This window comes from Pholis gunnellus (genome assembly GCF_910591455.1).
Source record: "Pholis gunnellus genome assembly, chromosome: 13".
Lineage (NCBI taxonomy): Eukaryota > Metazoa > Chordata > Actinopteri > Perciformes > Pholidae > Pholis > Pholis gunnellus.
In genome coordinates, this window is record NC_136540.1 from 15,873,108 (window position 1) to 15,891,753 (window position 18,646).

Here is an 18,646-nt window from a genome sequence, read left to right on the forward strand (position 1 = left end):
CCCTCCCCTCCCTCCCTCCCCTTTGTTCCCCATCTATGCACACCACCCATCCCATAAATTCATTCACAATTACTTATTTTCTCTGTCATCTAGAAACAAGAACATAGCACCAAAAGTATAAAACTGGGATTGTTTTCCAATTCCAAAAATAAAAAAACACACTGTTTGTTTTCCGGGTGTATCATAGAAACCACACTAACGACTATTTATCTGGAAAAAACTCCCCCCAAAAAATCCTCTTTCCCCATATACATACTTGATTTCCAACTAAGAATGAAACCATATTAGTCCTCTAGTAAACCCGTATTTTAGAGAAACTGATAAAAGTTTTTAACGTGTTTTTTTAAAATATGTATATAAGTCATTATTTGTGTGTTTAATCCTCTAATTACCTCTCCTATAAATACAGTTTGCAAGGCCAATGTGGTGTACTAATAGGCTGGTAAAACTTTGTAAGTATCTAACGGGAATAAATTAGATTGGAATAGCACCTCAAAGAGTATACAGACAGGAATTACAAATGTCAGAGTTCACCTGAATACCAAAGAAAAACCAAGAGGAACCAATACGATGCCAAATGTGACAATCAGCTACTTCTCCTGTGAAGCGATTCCCCTGCTGGTACAACAGAATCACAGCAAATTCATGGACATATAGAATAACTAGATTGGTTTAAAAAAGTTCCACGGAATTTGCATAAAAGTACCTGAATTTAAAAACACAGAACCGGCTACTTGACGCTTTTGAATCACAGCAGTGTCCGTTGAACATTTAACCTGATTTTCAGTGCTAACAGTGCTCACATTTTTTCTGAAATGCTTTTCATGAAAAGTACCAGTCTAGTCATTCTATTTCAAAACACGCGTCCAATCAGCAGCTGGTGCGGGGAAGACAGTGAGCTATAGTTGGATTGGCTGAGTATCCATACCTTATTGTGTGATGTAAACAATACTGAGTAAACGTGATTGGCTGACTCAAAGAGTGTTTGCAGGAATAGATTGCCTTGAAGACAACATTTGTGCTGCCATTAGAGTTTTGGTTATGGCTGAAAGACACCAGGAAGGAGTCCTCACTTTGACAAGGGTGATGGAGCCTGAGAGGGGGAGAAAAAGAGGAAGAGACAGAGCTCAGCTGGCCACTTGAAAAAGCTGTGTGTGTGTGTGTGTGGGTGTGTGTGTGTGCAGTTTAAGTTGTGATTAAGAAACATTTCGGAACCAATTACAAAATTAGAAACAATGTAAACAATGCATCTAAAAATATCTAACATGCACAAAACAGATAACATAACTTTTCATTATTATTTTATCATTCTAATTGTTTTGCTGAATATTTTTTGAAGGCGTTTGTATTAATTCTATGCTATAGGGAGGGATATCTTCTTGACCGGTATGGACAGGAGGAATGATTACGCCAACAACAAAACTGTCCCCAGCGATGATAATGCAAACCGGGACAAACAAACACACACAGGAGTATTCACTGGAATGGATCACTAATTCAAGCAAGCAAGCTTCAAGCTGATATTCACATTGTAGTGACATGAACTGAACCAATTGGTGACGCAAAGAAAGGAAATCAATCTAGAATGCGATGGCTTACTGTGGACAAGGGTCACGAGTAAGTCAATGCAAATTCTAGATAATGGACTAAAACATGCAAAATCATTTTACTTATGACTTTTTGGCACATCCCAAATATATTTTCACTTAGCTTGAAGCCCTGCACATTTGGACTGTAGAAGAATAACACATTATTGATAAAGCTATGGATGAAGCAATGTGGAGTCCTGTTTGCACCTGGTCTAGCCTCAGATTTTCTCAAAAGTACTCTGGCGTTACTGTTAGTGGTTAGAAAGCGAGACTGACCAGCGTGAAGGTGTCGTAGCTCCTCATCAGGTCCTCCATGCGATACTGTTCCAGCACCACCACTCCCGCCAGCGATGGGCTCTTCGCTCGGGCACAGTCCTCACAGTGCACCACGTAGCTCTTCTTGGCGCTGTTCTCACTGGTCACAAGCAGGAGATCAAACACCTCCACCTGCACAGACACAGTTTTGGCACTGCAGTTTATGTCGCGATTTGTAATGCACCCAAAATGCGCAACTTCCTGTATGGGCAGACGGGCGAGGCCAGGGAAAGAGGGACTCACGTCACACTCATTGCAGTAGTAGGCTGGCTCGTCCTTCACACGACTCTGGTAAGAGATCTTCTTCCCTGCCGCCACCAGCTGCTGTCTCAGAATCTGGATGTGCTTGATGGACTGCATCAGGCAGTGTCTGAGGAAGGGAGAGGAGTGCATAGTGAAAGATGTAAACAAAGACACACACTCACACACACACACACACACACACACACACACAGATACGGGCAAAGACGGATTTTACTTGATCATCTTGTAGGTATCCTGGTCGGTGATCTTGATGGTGCGTGCCACATTCCAGGAAACATGGATCATGGGAACGATCGACTTAACCTTCTTCACCTCGTTCCACTCATAGCGCTCCAGGGCGAGTTGATACTGGTACGCTGGGAAAGCAAAAAAAAAAACACAAACAGCATATTTAAGTTGTAATTTGACACAAAGAAAAAACCCTCTTCATGTCAAGCTTTAAGCTGCTGCTTTCCCCCTCTGTTTTGGTCCTCGCTGTAACTTACAGTTGAGTGGTCCCACATTCCAGGCGATGTTGTTGCACCAGCCCACCGCCTGGACCCAGTGCACAGTCCCCGCATTGATCCACACCAGGTCTCCGGGCCTCTGAATGAAGCGGTACACCGGAATGTTGGAGCCGTAGAGGTCTTCCAGGACTGGCCACCAGGACCCTGTTAGGTAGTCTACACCGTGCCTGAGGGAAACAATTTGCAACAACGCAATTTAGCATGCATAGACACCACAGCTAATTATTTTCTCCGCCAGGAGACAATGAGATAGGTTGTGTGTGAGTGAGTGTACATCTCTGTGTCTGCACACAACTAATCTTGCATTCTGCTGCACCAAACTGCCTAATATTTTGGGTGCTTATCTATGGTTACATGCTAAAAGACCTCTTGTGGTTACAGTAACTCCCACTGCTTTATACTGCCATTGATTGACTGCTGACTCCTCTCTCACTACCCTTAACCGCGAGACACAATGGGGAAAACAGTTTGCTCACTTTTATTGTCATTTGAAGCATAAAAAAAAATACTTAAAGCCGTGGTTATGCCTGTGAGACTAAGCTATTGATTAAAATGAGAGAGTATCCGTTGTGTGAAAAAGCAAAATACATCTGATACACTTGCATTTAAGACGGACGTTTGATCAAACATTACAGCAGTGGTCGTTGCAGACACTCCTGGCGAGGAGCCGCTCTCTACTGAATGCACCGTTCTTGTTGCTACATGTGTTCTCAAACAGCCTCTTCACTCACTTCTCACAGAATTTGTTGATATCGTCCCAGTAGTGCTCATGAACAGCGAACCACTCACAGTCACCGGGCCCAATATTGATGTTGACGGAGCAGAAATTGTTGTTCTCTTGATGGCCTAATGAAGAGCGCAAATGGTCCGTTTATTCGTTCAAACACATCATTTGAAACATCAATCAGTGGTTTACTAGCTCCTGATTGTGTTGTCACACACACACACTGACCTGGCGTGCGGCTGCCTGGCACCTTCATGTAGAGCTGGACAGTGTTCATGCCCAGGATGGTGGTACCGACGTGACTGAGCATGTTGTTGCTGGATTCCACGCGCATGAAAGCCGGCAGCTTCAACAGCTCCTGCAGCTGAGGCTTCCACCTAATAGACATATGATGGGTAATGTGAAACAACGAGGACCCCCACCCCCAGAGTGACGTCAGTTTGAGCGGACAGCATTTTAAAAAGACATAATCTCACCTTTTAGGGTCAGAGAGATCAATATTTGTCCCAAATTTAATGATCTTTCCGGCTGTTTTCTGCTCTGAGCTGGTGGAAAAGAACAAAGTCTGAGTTGTGTATCGTTAACACAGTAAAGCTGTGAATTCTTTGCGCAGACGGAACACTGTTTGGTGCTAACCTGGTCGTGCTGTTGGGTTGCACGGGTTGGGCTTTGCTGAAGAAGGCAGCAGAACTGGCTTTAATGCTGGCTAATGTCAGGGCAGCTTTTGTAGCGGCTGTTGTATCTGAAGACCTGGTCTCCTCTCCTTCCTCTTCATTCTCGCTCTCCTTCTCCTCCTGTAACACATCTACATGAGCTTAGCGGACAGGTTGGCCGACAGCTAATAATGGCCGCATCGTTGTTTGGTTAACTTTTGAGCGTAGTCCTGGACACTATGCTATGATCAAAACTTACTGAAAGCTCGAGAGGCATTACACACCAGATACGATTCAAAGAAACACTTTCAGCACACTTGTTATTTATCGAAATAATCCAACAGTTTGTGTATTTTTTTTGTATTCTAGGGTGCTTCACCAACATAAACTTAAACAAATAGTTTCGGTTGTTCCGATGAATGCAACATTCCCGTTCGACAGGAAAAGAGCGTTTGTGACAATTGATCATTAGCATATTTATCGCCCCTCATTTTCATATGAGGCAACCGGTTTTGCTCCGTGTGTGGGTTTCATTAATAACAAAGCATAGCGGAAGTCGAGTCAGGAAGACTCTCTTTACACTCAGTCATTCACAAATCTCTCCTTCCCTCTGCGGCTTCTACTCTATCAGCTGATTGTGGGCGTTCACTTTTATTTCCATTTGGATGAGAGTTGCAATACAGGCTAGTGTAAATCAATTAATAATGATTATTAATTATATCCAAATCCACTAAATATCAAACCATCTGTGTGCATGTGTGTACACGTGTTGGCCATGAGAGAAAATGTCTACCTCCAGGCTCTCCTGGAAGCTCGAGGCCTGGTACTGGGCATATTTGTCAATGGTGGTGTGTGAGCGGCTGCTTTCGCAGGGCCACGCCTGCGCCGAACCACTTAAATCCCAGTTCTCATCAGCGGGCTGCTGGACCTGAGTCCTCACTTCCACTGCATGCTCTGCATTGGCCTCAACCAAAGATTTGGTGGAGAACAGACCAAGGTCTCACATAGGGAAAGGAAAGCAAAGAACGGGGATAGTTATCAGATTGATCAGAATTTCTTGCTTTTTGGATTGTTTATGATTGTAGATTTCTCAAGGCATTGGTCGTTGTCCCAGTTATGTTGCATTAATTCATTTAAGCTGAAAGTATTTCATACGACAAAAGTATGAGCGAGAAAATGGTAAGGAAATAAGATCAGTTTATCTATACTGGATGATTATAAAACAAACTGACATTCAAATGAATATCCCTCTATCAAAGTGCAGCCTACCAGTGGCCTAGCCGTCACGTCATGGTTGAGCATACATGGTCTGCATTCAAATATGAATCATAAAGACAGTTGTGACTCAGAGAATGTGTAACTGTATGTTGTATAACATTTCTCAAATGTCATGTGTCAAATATCTACTGCATCTAAAATAACCCCCAGTTTTATGACATGCTACATTTATATCTGAATAATCAAACACCTCCTTCCCTTTCCCTGCATTACAATTAGTATAAAACAATGAACAAAAAGGCCCTAATCATTGGAAATGTGTTACTAATCACCAAAAACTAATTTAGCTCAAATGGAATTTCATAAACTGAGTAACTGGAGTGGGGTGAATTAGCTGAGAGGAGTGTGGTGTATAAACTTACTAAGGCGGAGCGAGCCGGCCAGGCCTCTGATGACAGTAACTGCATTTTTGGGATCAGTGCAGAACTGCAGCAGAACTGGAGAGAAGGAGTCCCTCTTGCTCTCCAACTGCAGAAGAAACACAGAATAACTATGAACATTTGAACGCGGTGAAGGAATTAATTTATTTGTTTTGAAAACCAATGAAAAATACTGACAGTACGTTGGTAACGTGTAGATGTCTTGAAACAAGGTATGATAAGGCAGCTCTCTCTGCTGCTATCGAGAAAACAATCCAAGACATAATTCAAAGATTTATGGTGGGGATTTACTCATTTCTTAGTTCATATGAGAACAGGCCGAGGGGTCTGCAGCCATGCTAGGGGCTCACAGAGGCTGTGTTTAGGGTGCCATGCCATTTTTCGGGTGGCCCATTATGCGGAAATCCCAATAAATTCCCATTGGACCGAAAGCCCATTTGTCCAACAGCCTGTTATACCAGAAAAAAAACCACCCATTGTTCCTACAATACATTCTGTATAACATCTGAATGTAGTGCGTCACTTGCTAATTAGCATTAAACACAAAGTACAGCGTAGGCTGATGCGAAGGTCAATCGTTTTGCGAGTATTGAGTCATAAAGTGTCAGAATAATACATTTTTTTTGTGGTGGATGAAAAGTTAAGAGAACACCGAGGGATTTACAGTCAATCCTGAGGGGAACATGAATGTCTGTACATAATTGTATGCCAAGCCGTCAGATACTTATCAAGATATTTCAGTTTGGAGCGAAGTGGCACACCAACCGATCGGCCAACCTACAGCAGAGGTTGACGTTGCCGTCCATAGAGAACCATGCCTCTAGCATGGCTAAAAACACGTTGTTAGGATTCAATACTTGATGATACCGCTTGTTGAGCTGGAGCATATTGGAGTATGCTAATCTGTGTGGACTCACATAGATGCTTGGTGTCGGAGGGTTAAGCTTTTCTCGAGGAATGGGGGTCTTGCTGGCAATGTCGGGTTTAACAGAGAAGGCGGAAAGCAGCAAAGACTCCTTGAACTTCCCCTTCACCCTCGTCCCCCTGGAGAAATATGACAAAGCAATAAAAGCTTAGATGTAAAACGTATATAAATAAAAGGAGATGCCCAAATTAGGAGTAACTTTGTCAGAGTACTCACTTGCAAGCTCTGACCACTTCAGCGCCCGTGTTTTCAATGCTGATCTTGGAGAGTGGGATTGTTTGCTCCTCCACCTCCGATATGTTGAATGTTTGTCTTCCAGCACTCTCCACCTTAATCAAGAGGATCTTTAGCTCCTTAGACAAGCCCATGGACAATGCTTTCAGTTTCATGGGGTCAACTGGTGCTACTGAGCAGAGCGGTTTACTTGCGGGCGTGGTCACACATAACTTGGACGTATTGATTGTTAGAGTTGACGCTGAGCTTGGGGTCTTGGGATTTGTTTTTCCGGCTGCTGAGGATATCTTATTTTCTAACTCTTCCTTCTTCTCGGTTATGATCTTTGTGTCCACTCTTTCTTTGTGGATGTGTTTGCCATGCAAGGTTTGATTCTCCCGAGGAATCTGGCCCTTCTTGCCATCTTTGAGAGGTTTGGGTGACTTTCTGGAGATGACGAGCACCGAGGACGAAACATCTTTTTCCTCCAAGTTCCTTATTTCACTCGCTTTGTTTTTAGAACCGATGACGCTGCTTTCCTCCGTCTTTATCTTAATCTTGATCTCTCCCTCGCTCCCCCCATCATTAACCTTTAGTTTTCTCTTTCTGTCTGTACCTATGCGTTCCGTCTCTGCACTGTGTCCTCTCTCTTCCTTGGTAGAGAGAGTAATGAGGCTGGTGAAAGAAGCCGTATGCGTCGTGGTGAGTCTCAGCTTTGCACTCAGTGACCCGTCCAAAAGAGAGGACTCGTTTCTCTCAGAAAGGATCTCCATATCCTTACCCTCTTGGCTCTCTTTTATGTTGGTCTTGATTTCTTCCTTCTTCTCCTGCACCAGGGCGTCCGCGACAGGCTCCCTCCGAGTCCGTGTCGGACTGTGGGTTTTCAAAAATGTGGAGGTAGAGTGAGTTGGTGACTGATTACTGGACTTGGAGGACGCTGTACGGTCGGTTTGTGGAGAGAAATCCTGATGCTCATGAATCTCTGGCCCCAATTCAAGAGACGAGGAGTACTTCACTCCTCCCGCGGAGCCAGCAGGAGGCCCCCCAAATGGACCGCCTCGACATGTGACCCGCTGGCCTCCGAGAAAGGTGGCCAGGCTCTTGAAGACGTCATCCAAACCGGTTTTATGGTGGCGAAGCTCACGGAGGAGAGAGCCAGAGGTTTCCCTGCCGCTGTCCACCTCTTCTTCCTTTTCTCCATCAGCAACTTGTTCCGTCGCACAGGGTAGATCACCGAGTTCAGACATGCCATCGGGGGAATGATCGGACGGCGTACTTTCACAAGGCTCCTTATTCACATCGTCGGTGCTCCCGCTGTCGACAGGAGGAGGAGAGGAGCACTGGGTGGGGCTGGGCTGGAGGACGGGTCTGCTCAACACTCCCTTTTCTAGCTCCTCTTCATCTTCTCCCAGACTTGATACCGGAGAGCCCTGCCAGCTGAGAACAGGGGGAGTATTGGCAAGGTTGTCGTCCGTTTCCCTCGCATTTCCCACAGGCTGTAGGTCTGGAGCGTTGAGAGCCCCTCCCTGCCCACCTTCTTTGCCGTGGATGGGCTGCTCTGAGCTGATAGAACACGCTGTACTGAGAGGTGCTAAGGCTTTAAATAAAAGGGAAGGGAGCGTGTCGTCGGGCTTTGCTTTTCGTCGCGCTTCTGATCGCGATGAGACGGCGGTGGGCCTCTTGCTGGTCTGGTCGGGGCATGTTTTCCTGGGAAGAGACCGTTTTAGTTGTTCCTTGACAGGGAGTCTTGGGGGACCGCTGTTCTTCTTGGGCATTTTGTGATTTCCACATTTTGAGGATGGCTGCGGCGGGGAAGTGCTGCTGAGATGAGCAGTATTTGTGGATGGCCTGTGTGTCCGCTCTGCTCGTTCCCTCCTCTCCCTGTGCCTGTGTTTGGGTGGTGACTGGCCTTGATTCTCTGGGGACAGAGTTGAAGTCTCCATTTTACATATTTTGGCCTCTCCTGACGATTTGGAAGTAGAGCTGGAGGTAAACATTTCGTTTTCTGTGACCATAGTTTTCAAGCCTAACTTTCTTTCCCGCCTCGCTGCTTTATCCTTCCTTCTTTTTCTCTCGGCCAACCTCTTTTCCTCTTTTTTCTTATGCCTCTTCCTCTCTTCACCCGTTCGGTTTGTCTTTTGAACTTCCCCCTTCCTCTCCTTTTTCACCAGCTTCTCTGTTTTTTTGTGTCCTTCCAACATCTTTTCCGGCTTGATTGCTCTTGATCTGCCGTGGGGCGACTGCCGTGAGCAGAGGGGCTGCAAGGTCTTTCTATATTTGACATCCGAAAACCTGGATTTAGGACCAGTGTGAGATGTGAGAGACGTGGCGGATGTCAAGCTAGGTCTCAGGGTGTAATTAGGGCTTCCGTGGAGTTTCTGCTGTCCACCGAGGCCAGGGATAAACTGATGAATGATTGATGGATCTTTTCTGCCACTGGCCACTGTGTATGAAGAGGGACTGGAAGAAGCATGTGGACTGCTGGCGGAAGAACCTCCATCTTTAGGGCTGCAGAGGAGGGACGAATAGGAAGGAGAATCTGCACCAAAAGACTTGGAGAGGGCTGGATCCCTTGAATTACCCCTTTGATGAGTGCGCTGAGGTTCCTGCAGAGGATTACATCTGTTTAGACACTTGCTCATGAAAAGAAACTGCATGCAGTATCAATGTATTATTTTAAAATGTTTATAAAATTGGTATATATTAAAATATTTCTACATAATGGGGTTTTTGGACAGTTTTGGAATTACACAAATTGTAATCATGTGTGACAATCATAGTAATAGCAATTACATTGTAGTGAGACCATATTTTGAAAGCTGACCTCATTGTATGGATTTTTCTATGGTGTTCCTCAAGGTCTTGGTTTCTTAATGTGGTATGTTGGAGGGATTTTAGCACCAAATATGTGTAACAAATAGAATCAACCCAAAGTGTTGCTGCAACTTAAGACAATGTATGACAAACACAATGTTTTTTTATAGATTTATGTCAATAAAAATGGACACAAAGTGCTGAGCTGCGTCTCAAATCTAACTTCAGGTTCCTAGCTTTCCGATGTTGGACAACACTTCAATGTGGCATATACTGTTGACCTGCTATCTCCCCCTAAAGATCCCCTTTCCCTCCAAACAGACATAAATGGGTCTATGGTCGGGATGGTGGAAGAGGTTCATGATATTATAAATAGAAACTTCCCTGGTGAAATGGCACAAACTGAAAAGTTATTGAGAGTTGTCTCTACCTATTTATTTATGCATTCATACTGATTTTTGTGTGTTCATGCTATTTTAAATGCGTATTTCTCACTGTGCTTTGTTTGTGGTGATGGCTCCGTGAGTCCTTTTCCTCAAAAGGGTGTAGCGGCATGTTGTGCGGTAGGGCTCTGGGGTGGCCTGTGTGCCGTTGATAGCAGTAATGATGGTTTTGGCTGTAAGGCACACGGGTGTGGTCTGCTGGTGATAACGAGATTCTCCGGTCGACCTTCCCATCGCTTACGTATTGTGGTGGTCTGCTGCGACAGCTCTGGTTCAGAGCCGCTAGGTGACTGTTACTTACGCCATATCCTCCAGCTCGCAGTTTAGAGGTTTCCTGCAAAAAAAACAAAAATAAATTAAAAACCACCAACTGTTTCATCTTTTAGTAATCATTTACTGACTCTACAAGCTTACCTGTTGCAGCATTGTTGAGGTCCTGTGGTCATTGTGGTGGCAATGGCCCGCCCGTTCATTAGGAGGCTTCCAGTCGTCTTGGTTGCAGCGGTGGTGGCGAGGTGGTGATGGGGAATGGGCAAGTGAAGACAAATGTCTTGATCCAGGATGAGATGACTAAACACAGAAGCAGAAGTAACCTGTCACACTAGATGGAATTTGACCAATGGGTGGTGCCATTGCACAGAGAAAAAAAAAGCCTGTGTACAAATAAATAGGCTATATTTAACAAAGGAATAAATAAACTCCACCTGATCAGGGCCAGAGTCCCTTCTCCTCTTGGCTGGACATTCGTCCCTAGGGGATAGCGGGTGCTGTGGAGGTGGACTGTGCTGGTGCAGCTGGTCTCGCCGCTGGTGGAGGGCTGGCCGTTTCCATGGTCCTGGTCTGTTGTTTATCATTCTGCCAGGAAAGCTCCTGCTGCAGTCTGAGGGGGCCCATCTGTCTGGTGGGGACTGGAGTTCTCTGTTGCTGCGATGCTGGCGAGGCCCCCCATGCTAACAGTCGACAAGGGAAAATAATCAAATGATCAAATGATGACACACTTCTAGTTCTAATAATAATAATAATAATATGAACTCTTTTGAAAGTAAAGTTGTGGAACTTATTCTGGAACTGCAGGTCTCACCACAGAGTTGCTGGCATTGTTGTCCCAGCTTGCGTTGCGCTCTCCTGGTCCCGTTAGATAACCGTTGTTGCTGCCGCCTCTGTTGTGGAATGGGCGTGTGGAGTTGTGATGCCAGTTCTGGGCCTCAAACGACTGCTCTTTTCCATCCCAGAGACGTAGAGGCTGTCGGTGCCCCTTTGAGACAACCTTGTCCTGGACATGGCTGACTGTTCTCTCCCCCCTGAGCAAAAGACCAACTGCACTAAGCAACAAGTACCATGACCCAGATCAAGTGTTGTACTGTTCTGCTGCTCCAGTAGCAAGTACAAGCGAAGCCTCTGTGAAATTTCATTACAGAACTTATTCTGTGCAATGTTTACCATGTTACTCACCTATTATAAAGACGACCTGACGGTGGGTTATGTGATTGATTGCGCCCTCCATGGCATCTGTAGTGACACAAGAAAAACAGAAAATCTTTAGACTCAAAATAATAATGTAGAGTTGAAAATACACAGCCCATAAGACAATATATAAAAAGCTACGGTAGTATCTATAAACCTTGTTGCTATTGGCTACAAGTCGGGTTGAACCCGGTTAACCAGCCATCAGTTTCTCTTTTCAAGTGTTTGCTTTGCATGTCCGCTCTGTCTTTGAATATCTTAATCAAGTTGCTCCTGGTTGATTGCTAATCTTGCACTTTTGTAGCAACGAGGCCTCTCCGAATATGGAGTTAATTTGCAGAGCTTGCTAAAAAAAGCACTTCTGGTTGAACGATCAAGTTTATTACCTAGGATTTAATATCATTATTATTTGATTTAAAATATCAGTTGTTGTTTAAAGTGCTGTGTTTATGTCGTATAACATTATCAGAGTCACAATTGCTACAATTGCCAAATTCCCAACCTTTCAGCGACAGACATAATCACATTCATTCAGTCACCCTCAACCGCTGCAGCTGAAAAGCTAGATTGAGGCTTCTCACAGCTGCAGCTGAAGAAGTTATAGTTTCATTCACCAGAGTCCTGCTTATTTAAACCCACAGATGGGCTCCTTGCTTACAGCTGCAGCTGAAGTAAGATGTGTTCATGAATACGCTCATCACAGCGTCAGTCCCATAAAGTGGTGCTTATCTTGAATCAACCCAGACAACAAAAGCTGGAGTCGCCACCTGCTGGAATGACCGTTGTTGGGAGAGTTCAAGCCTCGAGTTGTGCCACTATATCCACTCCGGATGAGTTTAAATTATCTTCGGGAAGGCTTCGGACGTTTATTGTCTCCAAACGCTCTCGGAGTTAAGGGCATTTTTATTGTGTCTGCTTTCTTAACCGTTACAACCGACAACCTTTGACTCCAGTGAAGCTTACTGTAGACTCAATGGAAGTCTTGGTTAATGTTCACGACTAAAGCTCATAATCCATGAGCAGTCAAGAAATAAGGAAAAACAGTAGAGTAAATATATAAGAGACTATATCCACTGCACGTGGTATGATATGTGCGCACCTGCGAATGGACTACTGTCCTTTAAGAATTAAAAGGTGACTTTGTAGAAACACTAAGTGCAAGTTTTGTGATGGTGCTGCTGACCTTTCCGTGTGGCTCCAGGGACGAATGTTCCCAGGAGCCCATTGTCCTCGGTTAGGTCCTCCAGCTGGATAGGAGTCCCATGTGTTACGGCCAGAGTACAGCTCTGCGGGGAGATACATGCAGCCTGGAACACAGAGAACGTTTAATGTGTACGGTGTTGCTTTTTTTGAATAAATACATGAACAAATGAATAAATATGATATCTCATTTAAAGAACGTCTGGCTACATAAAATGCAACAATTTCAACCAATCAGATAGCAGCTCATGCAATGACAATGCCCACCACTTTGCACCGAAGCTCTATTTCCTTGATGCTGCTCCACTCACCGATTGAAAAAGGCCAACAGGAAGGGCCCTGTAATCGAGTAACGTGAAATCCAATTACAGCAGCAGGTGAACACTAACGAAAAACACTTACACGCAGCGACTGCACATGGATGTATTCGGGGGTTCGATGCCATTTTGGCGGCGCAAAACGTGTGGATTTCAGCATCTCCATCCTGCGTTAACTGACTGATTTCACCAACACTACAGTTGACGGTAATCTATAGGCTCACATAGGTGCTTTAAATCAACACGGTGATACCATAAAGTGCTAAAGTGGTGCACAAAGTACATGTAAAAAGCCATGCACACACACACACACACACACACACAAACAAAGTACTGAGACAGAAACAAATGTTACCAGTCTTGGTCTGTGCTTGGGAAGCCCTTTACTTCACACCAAAAGAGAGAGCAAAAAGAGAGAGAGCAACATGAATGTCAGCACAATCATTGCCTTCGTTCTGGCTTATCGTTGTGGGTCTGTGATGTACATCGAGACCATAGTGTCAGCTTGTGCATCTCTGGTACATTTGATTTCATCATGCTGTATATTTTTGCTGTTCAGCAGTCATATCATCAGTCAGCCAGAGCTGCATTGTGCATTCAGCCTCTCTCTAATCACTGCTACCCAGCAGCAGCCACCACAGCCAGTGGCCATCCAATGATCGAAAAAAAAACAAGAACACATGGCACTAAGAAGAAGGGCCATGGCAACCTCACTTTTAGAGCAAAGACAAGCAGAGGAAAAGAAAACCGGCTCGGCTGCTGTAGTATTTCTCCCAGCTTACAGTAAAAGCCCCGAGTCTTTCTTTCTTATTTGACAGGACTGGTGAGCGACTGTGTCTCAAATCAACAGCACCCATCTTCCATCCAGTCTCACAGGTCCTCATCAGCTGCTGGTTCAGTAGGTCTATGCGTCTGCCTTTCATTCGCTTCAATTACACCAACTCACTGATTGTAAAGTCCCGCTGAGTATTGAACCACCGCACCAGGTCAGATGTGTGGCCGGCTGGTGTCTCTGCAGAGTTTCAAGTTGTCCACTTATCGTTTTGTCACAATTTCTTATCCTATCCTCCCCCCGTCTAATCTGCATATTTAAATTGTTATTTTTTTTGACAGGCACGATGTCTTACAGTCTCTCTTGTTGCACACTTTCAGCGCTCGGTAGCCTATTTTGTCTTCAAAATTAGCTGACCTTGTAAAGCTTGTAAATGCTGAAGAGAGCTTTACTGTATCGCCGATAGGTTGCACCTCTACATGCATTCATTTCCCACAGCTATTTATAAATACTATGACGATATAGGCTGTGCCACATTTTAACCCCTCCCCCTCGTGGTACATTTTTACAAGTTTGTTCCACACAGGATTTGGTTGTGGTTTGCAGATGTGAAATAACCTTTCTGTGAGTGCTGAATGAGCTAAGTGAGCAACCTCTTCAAGAGTCCATTTCCTACCAGTTGCTAGAGCAACTGGAGCCAGACGGTTCTTCCCACTGAAGCTTTGGGCTTTCTAAAGTCAACTGCATTCAGATTTATTCTTGGGAGTAGAAAAGAGGACACAAAAGGAAATGTGTGTACATACAATCCTACACGGCTTACACACGGTGAATTAAGACTGGGTGCATTTTTTTTTCCCATGCACAGTGTGCCATCAGTCGCCACGTAAAGCTGTGCAATAGACGCACCACGTCCGGTTATATCCACTCTAATCCTCGCATCACCTCCTGTTCCACCGAAATCTGCTTTCTGAGCTTCTAGCGATTCTCCGCTAATGCTGAAACAAGCGATCTTCAGCAAACGCTGTGAAGCTTTGGATCTCAGGGTTGTACTTTATTCTCAGACTTGCCTATTTGTGTCCCGGAATGTCAAGTTATGTTAATGTCACATCAACTGTCATTGTGCGCTTAATGGATGCCAGCAACTCGTCAACCGATTCGCCGTTTGTGTGGCGTTACATTTTTAGACACAAGCGTTGCAACTGCAACTGCTGCTGCTGGTAGTTGGGCAACATCACACAGGCAGCAGATAAACCATCTGCTGTAGACCCTCCCTGTTGCACGCGGGGACACGCTGTTGGTGGAGTGTGGTTAGGGGGGGAGCCGTCAGTCAGCAGCAGCTTAAATTTGATTCTGCACAACAATGGCCCTGTGCTTCCAATATCAAACCCATCTGCGCGGGGTTAATTCTAGACATCTGGAATCCAGCTCCAAATGATGTCACGTGCAAAAAAAAGGGGTTAAGTTGCTGTTGGGTGAACCCAACTGCTTCCCAGTGAGATACGTCGAAGAAAAGAATGTGCAATGTAAACAGCGCACTGTAAGAGCGTGTGGTGGTCCTGACTTGCAGAGTGAAATATTCGTGGAGAAATGACGCTGTACAGGTCCATTCTTACATTTGTTATGCCGGTGGGTGACAGCAGTTGAAAGTGGTATAGGTTAAACCTGCTGTCTGCACCCCTCGGTCTGCTGCCTCCCGCTCCCTCTTGTCACCAAGGAAACCCTGGTCATCTCTCTGTAACCAAAGAGTTATAGCCATGCATCCTTTCATGTCTCTGCTGAACCCCCCCCCCCCCCTCTGTGACTGCCAGACGACTGTATTTCTAACCTAATAGTGTATGTGCATGCGTTTTGTGTTTGTGCACGTGCATCCCTGCGAGCAATCTTACCTCGCAATGAGCACTGAGAGAAAAGGGGGGAGACAGACTTTGGTCCAAATCCAAATCCGATGATGCCGTCGGTCAGGAATAGCAAGACAGCAGACCCGTGCAGACTTGGACCCCTTTAAATAGACGTGCTCATCCTCCGCGAGCTGGCAGAAACACACACACACACACACACACACACACACACAGTAGAGGGAGTGAGGAAATACCATAGTCAGTTGGTGCACAGATGTACAAGGCAGGAAGGTTTTATTCTCTCAAATCAAGGGCAGTATCTCTCCTCCACCCCTCAGGTGTCTCTGCCATTCCCGTCCTTTCTAGCCTTGCCTCTCATTTCCTACAACACATGCTTTCACATACATGTGCACTGTTGGAAACCATACCCTCACTCCAGACAAAGGAGGAGGACGAAACGAGATGTAAGTCAGAAGCGAGAGGAAGGATGGGCCAGTAACCTCTGACAGGCTGTCTTTGCGCCGGTCTTTCCTCTCCGCGGCCCTGCCCTTTGCCATCTTCACCACTTGTTTCAACAAGGCTCCGTTTCTTTCTTGATACCCAATATCCCAGCCTCTTCCCTTTTCTTTCAGGCTATGTGTATGGCTCTGCCTAATGCCTCACCCTCCCTTTCCTCTGCACGCTGTGTCCTTGTATCCCTGGCAACCGATGATATCATTTAGTCCAGAGCTGGGAGCAAGGCCTCGAGCAAGGAGGGGAGTGTTTGCGTTGGAGTGTGATTTTGACAGGGGGAGAGAAGGGTGGGGGGGGGGTATGGTGTATAGGATTTAATGCATACTTCCACATTTCTCTATTCTTTTCTCTGTTAAGATGTCTGCAACCATTATGCAGCCGCTCTGTCAGCTGAATAATAAAAAAACATTCATTGTTTAGTGCTACAGCTCTCCAAATACACTCCAATTTGTGCCCTCGCCGGGACTAACCAGCAGTCTGTCACATTCTTGCATACCTCATACTATTCAGAGCCGCTTGCTAGCTGCAGGGAACCACTGCAGATGTGCACCTCTAGCTGTGACTTTCTGTGTGCATGTGTGTGTGTGTGTGTGTGTAAGTATTAAGGATACTGATCCTATACCATAAAAGGAAGGATGGGCTGCAGCAGACCAGGCCTGTCTCTGGTGGCTCCTTGGCTAGCTCAACACGAGGAGCAGAGATATGGAGGGAGCAGAAGCGAGAAGCAGACAGACAGACAGATAGACCGACAACCCTCTCAGAACGCACACACACGCACGTGTGTGTGATTCTATTGGACTCGGCCCTTGAAATAGCGGCACGATCACAGAGACGGCATACAGTACGAGACGAATATCAATCACATTTCTAAAAATAACATCCCTGCAGCCCCGCTTCCCCCGGCTCTATCCCCTTCTCCCTCTCTGTAATAGCAGCTTCTCCCGGTGTATGCTCCATAAAGCACAGCCCTCTGAGGGGTACTGGAATGTACCAAGGCAAGGTCAGGAACAAGAAAGAGGGGTGTCTTTTCCAAACAATGCCAAAATGTACAGATTCTTTTTTTTTTGTGAACAAAGACCATGAGGCAGGTTAACAGGTTTGAAGAAGGCACTGGGTGCACGTGTGTGTGTGTGTGTGTCTACGTGTGTGTGTGTGTGTGTGTGTGTGTGTCAGGCAGCTGGCTTGTGTGGTGAATGGTAACCTAGAATGGCACGTCCAGGTGGTTACCTAAACTGGCAGTCATAGCAGCTGGAAGCATACGTTAAAAAGTAACCCAACACAATCTGTATTCATTCTACTTTGAGACGGTTGAAAAAGTAAACAAGTGAGAGTACATGAAAAACACAGCAAAGCCAAAAGCGCTCTGTGTGAGACGCGTTCATCAGGCTGAGTCCAACTTTAAGTGGAGCCAAATACTTATGTGACACAGTTTAGACCTGACTCCAGATGAAGATGAATCATGACACTAGGTGGCTTATTACTACTGTACGCCTCACACACACACACACACACACACACACACACACACACACACACACACACACACACACACACACACACACGTTGGCTGATATTCAACAGTTAAACGTTCCATGGAGCACACATAACCACAACGCAAGTGTAAACCGCAACACTTCCCCATCACCACATTCATCATTTCACAATTCTGCTCTCGCTCTCTCTCTGTGTCTGCACGTGAGCACCGTATGTGTGCATGTGTGTGCGTGTGTGTAGAGGTGTGTGTGTGTGTGTGTGTGTGTGTGCGAGCTTCATGCATGAATGTGCAGCACTGTCTGCAGACACACACACACTGCAGTATGTTCTGCCAAGACCGATCGTTCAGAACAATGACACACAGTGGATGCACAGAAATGCAGACACACACAGAAGAGAAACAGAAACACACGCTCGCACCTCTTCCACACAGGTAGCTGCAGCACAAGTACTGTTCTTTACGTTCAGACATATGCAAAATAGCACATGAAGCTACTGCTCTGCAATGCCTTCTTTTACCTTTTTGTATTTTGTCTTCGTTCTCTTTGGTCCACACGCCCCTCCGCTCCCCTTTTCCTCCCTTTTCCTCCCTTTCACTCCTCGCCACCTTGTCTCACCCGATCCTCTCCTCTCAGTCTTCTTTCTCCCCCCCTCTCCTCTCCACCTCTTCCTGTTTCCACTCCACTCTCTGATGCTCGGGCTCTCCGAGCACACCGATCCATTTACGGAGACCGGCGGGGCGGGCCCCACGAGCTGCCAATCGCAAGGCGCGAGCCAATGAGACGGGGGGAGAATCTCTAATCTATGACATTTTGCAGCGAGTCGGAGGAGGGACGAGGGGACGAGGCAGGAGAAGAGGGGGGTGGGGGGGGACAGCAGACAGAGGCATGGAGGGGCTCTTTATTTCTCTCTCTGCATGTGTGTGTGTGCATGTGTGTGCATGT

At 45.7% G+C, this 18,646-nt stretch overlaps 1 protein-coding gene across 2 annotated transcripts; it reads right to left on the bottom strand.

The window, feature by feature from the left end:
- Positions 1–87: 87 nt before the first annotated feature.
- Positions 88–18,343, bottom strand: LOC306704812 (uncharacterized protein). 2 transcript variants are annotated; one of them, XM_079171336.1, is made up of 21 exons: positions 18,222–18,343; positions 15,744–15,886; positions 12,752–12,875; positions 11,557–11,613; positions 11,186–11,405; positions 10,809–11,054; positions 10,519–10,674; positions 10,157–10,438; positions 6,851–9,453; positions 6,627–6,753; positions 5,692–5,797; positions 4,845–5,050; positions 4,035–4,192; positions 3,875–3,943; positions 3,627–3,775; positions 3,406–3,520; positions 2,654–2,841; positions 2,383–2,524; positions 2,148–2,274; positions 1,866–2,036; positions 88–1,093 (listed from the first exon to the last, which is right to left on the bottom strand). In XM_079171336.1, exons 3-21 carry the CDS (start codon positions 12,868–12,870, stop codon positions 1,070–1,072), a joined length of 5,265 nt encoding a protein of 1,754 aa, XP_079027462.1. In that variant the 5' UTR covers positions 12,871–12,875; positions 15,744–15,886; positions 18,222–18,343; the 3' UTR covers positions 88–1,069. The 2 variants fall into 2 exon arrangements, 1 of the variants encoding a protein (XP_079027462.1); XR_013767322.1 differs by lacking the exons at positions 88–1,093; positions 1,866–2,036; positions 2,148–2,274; ... (2 more) ...; positions 3,406–3,520; positions 3,627–3,775 and having other exon boundaries at positions 3,881–3,943; positions 4,035–4,203.
- Positions 18,344–18,646: the final 303 nt, after the last annotated feature.

What these genes read in the sequence shown, in the direction of transcription:
- LOC306704812 (XM_079171336.1), bottom strand. Translation starts at nt 12,870, where the DNA reads ATGTATCTCCCCGCAGAGCTGTACTCTGGCCGTAACACATGGGACTCC. An exon ending in GAAGTGGTCAGAGCTTGCAA is followed by an intron (nt 6,754 to 6,850) that starts GTGAGTACTCTG and finishes ATATTTCTCCAG; the next exon opens with GGGGACGAGGGTGAAGGGGA. An exon ending in GCCAGGCAGCCGCACGCCAG is followed by an intron (nt 3,521 to 3,626) that starts GTCAGTGTGTGT and finishes GCTCTTCATTAG; the next exon opens with GCCATCAAGAGAACAACAAT.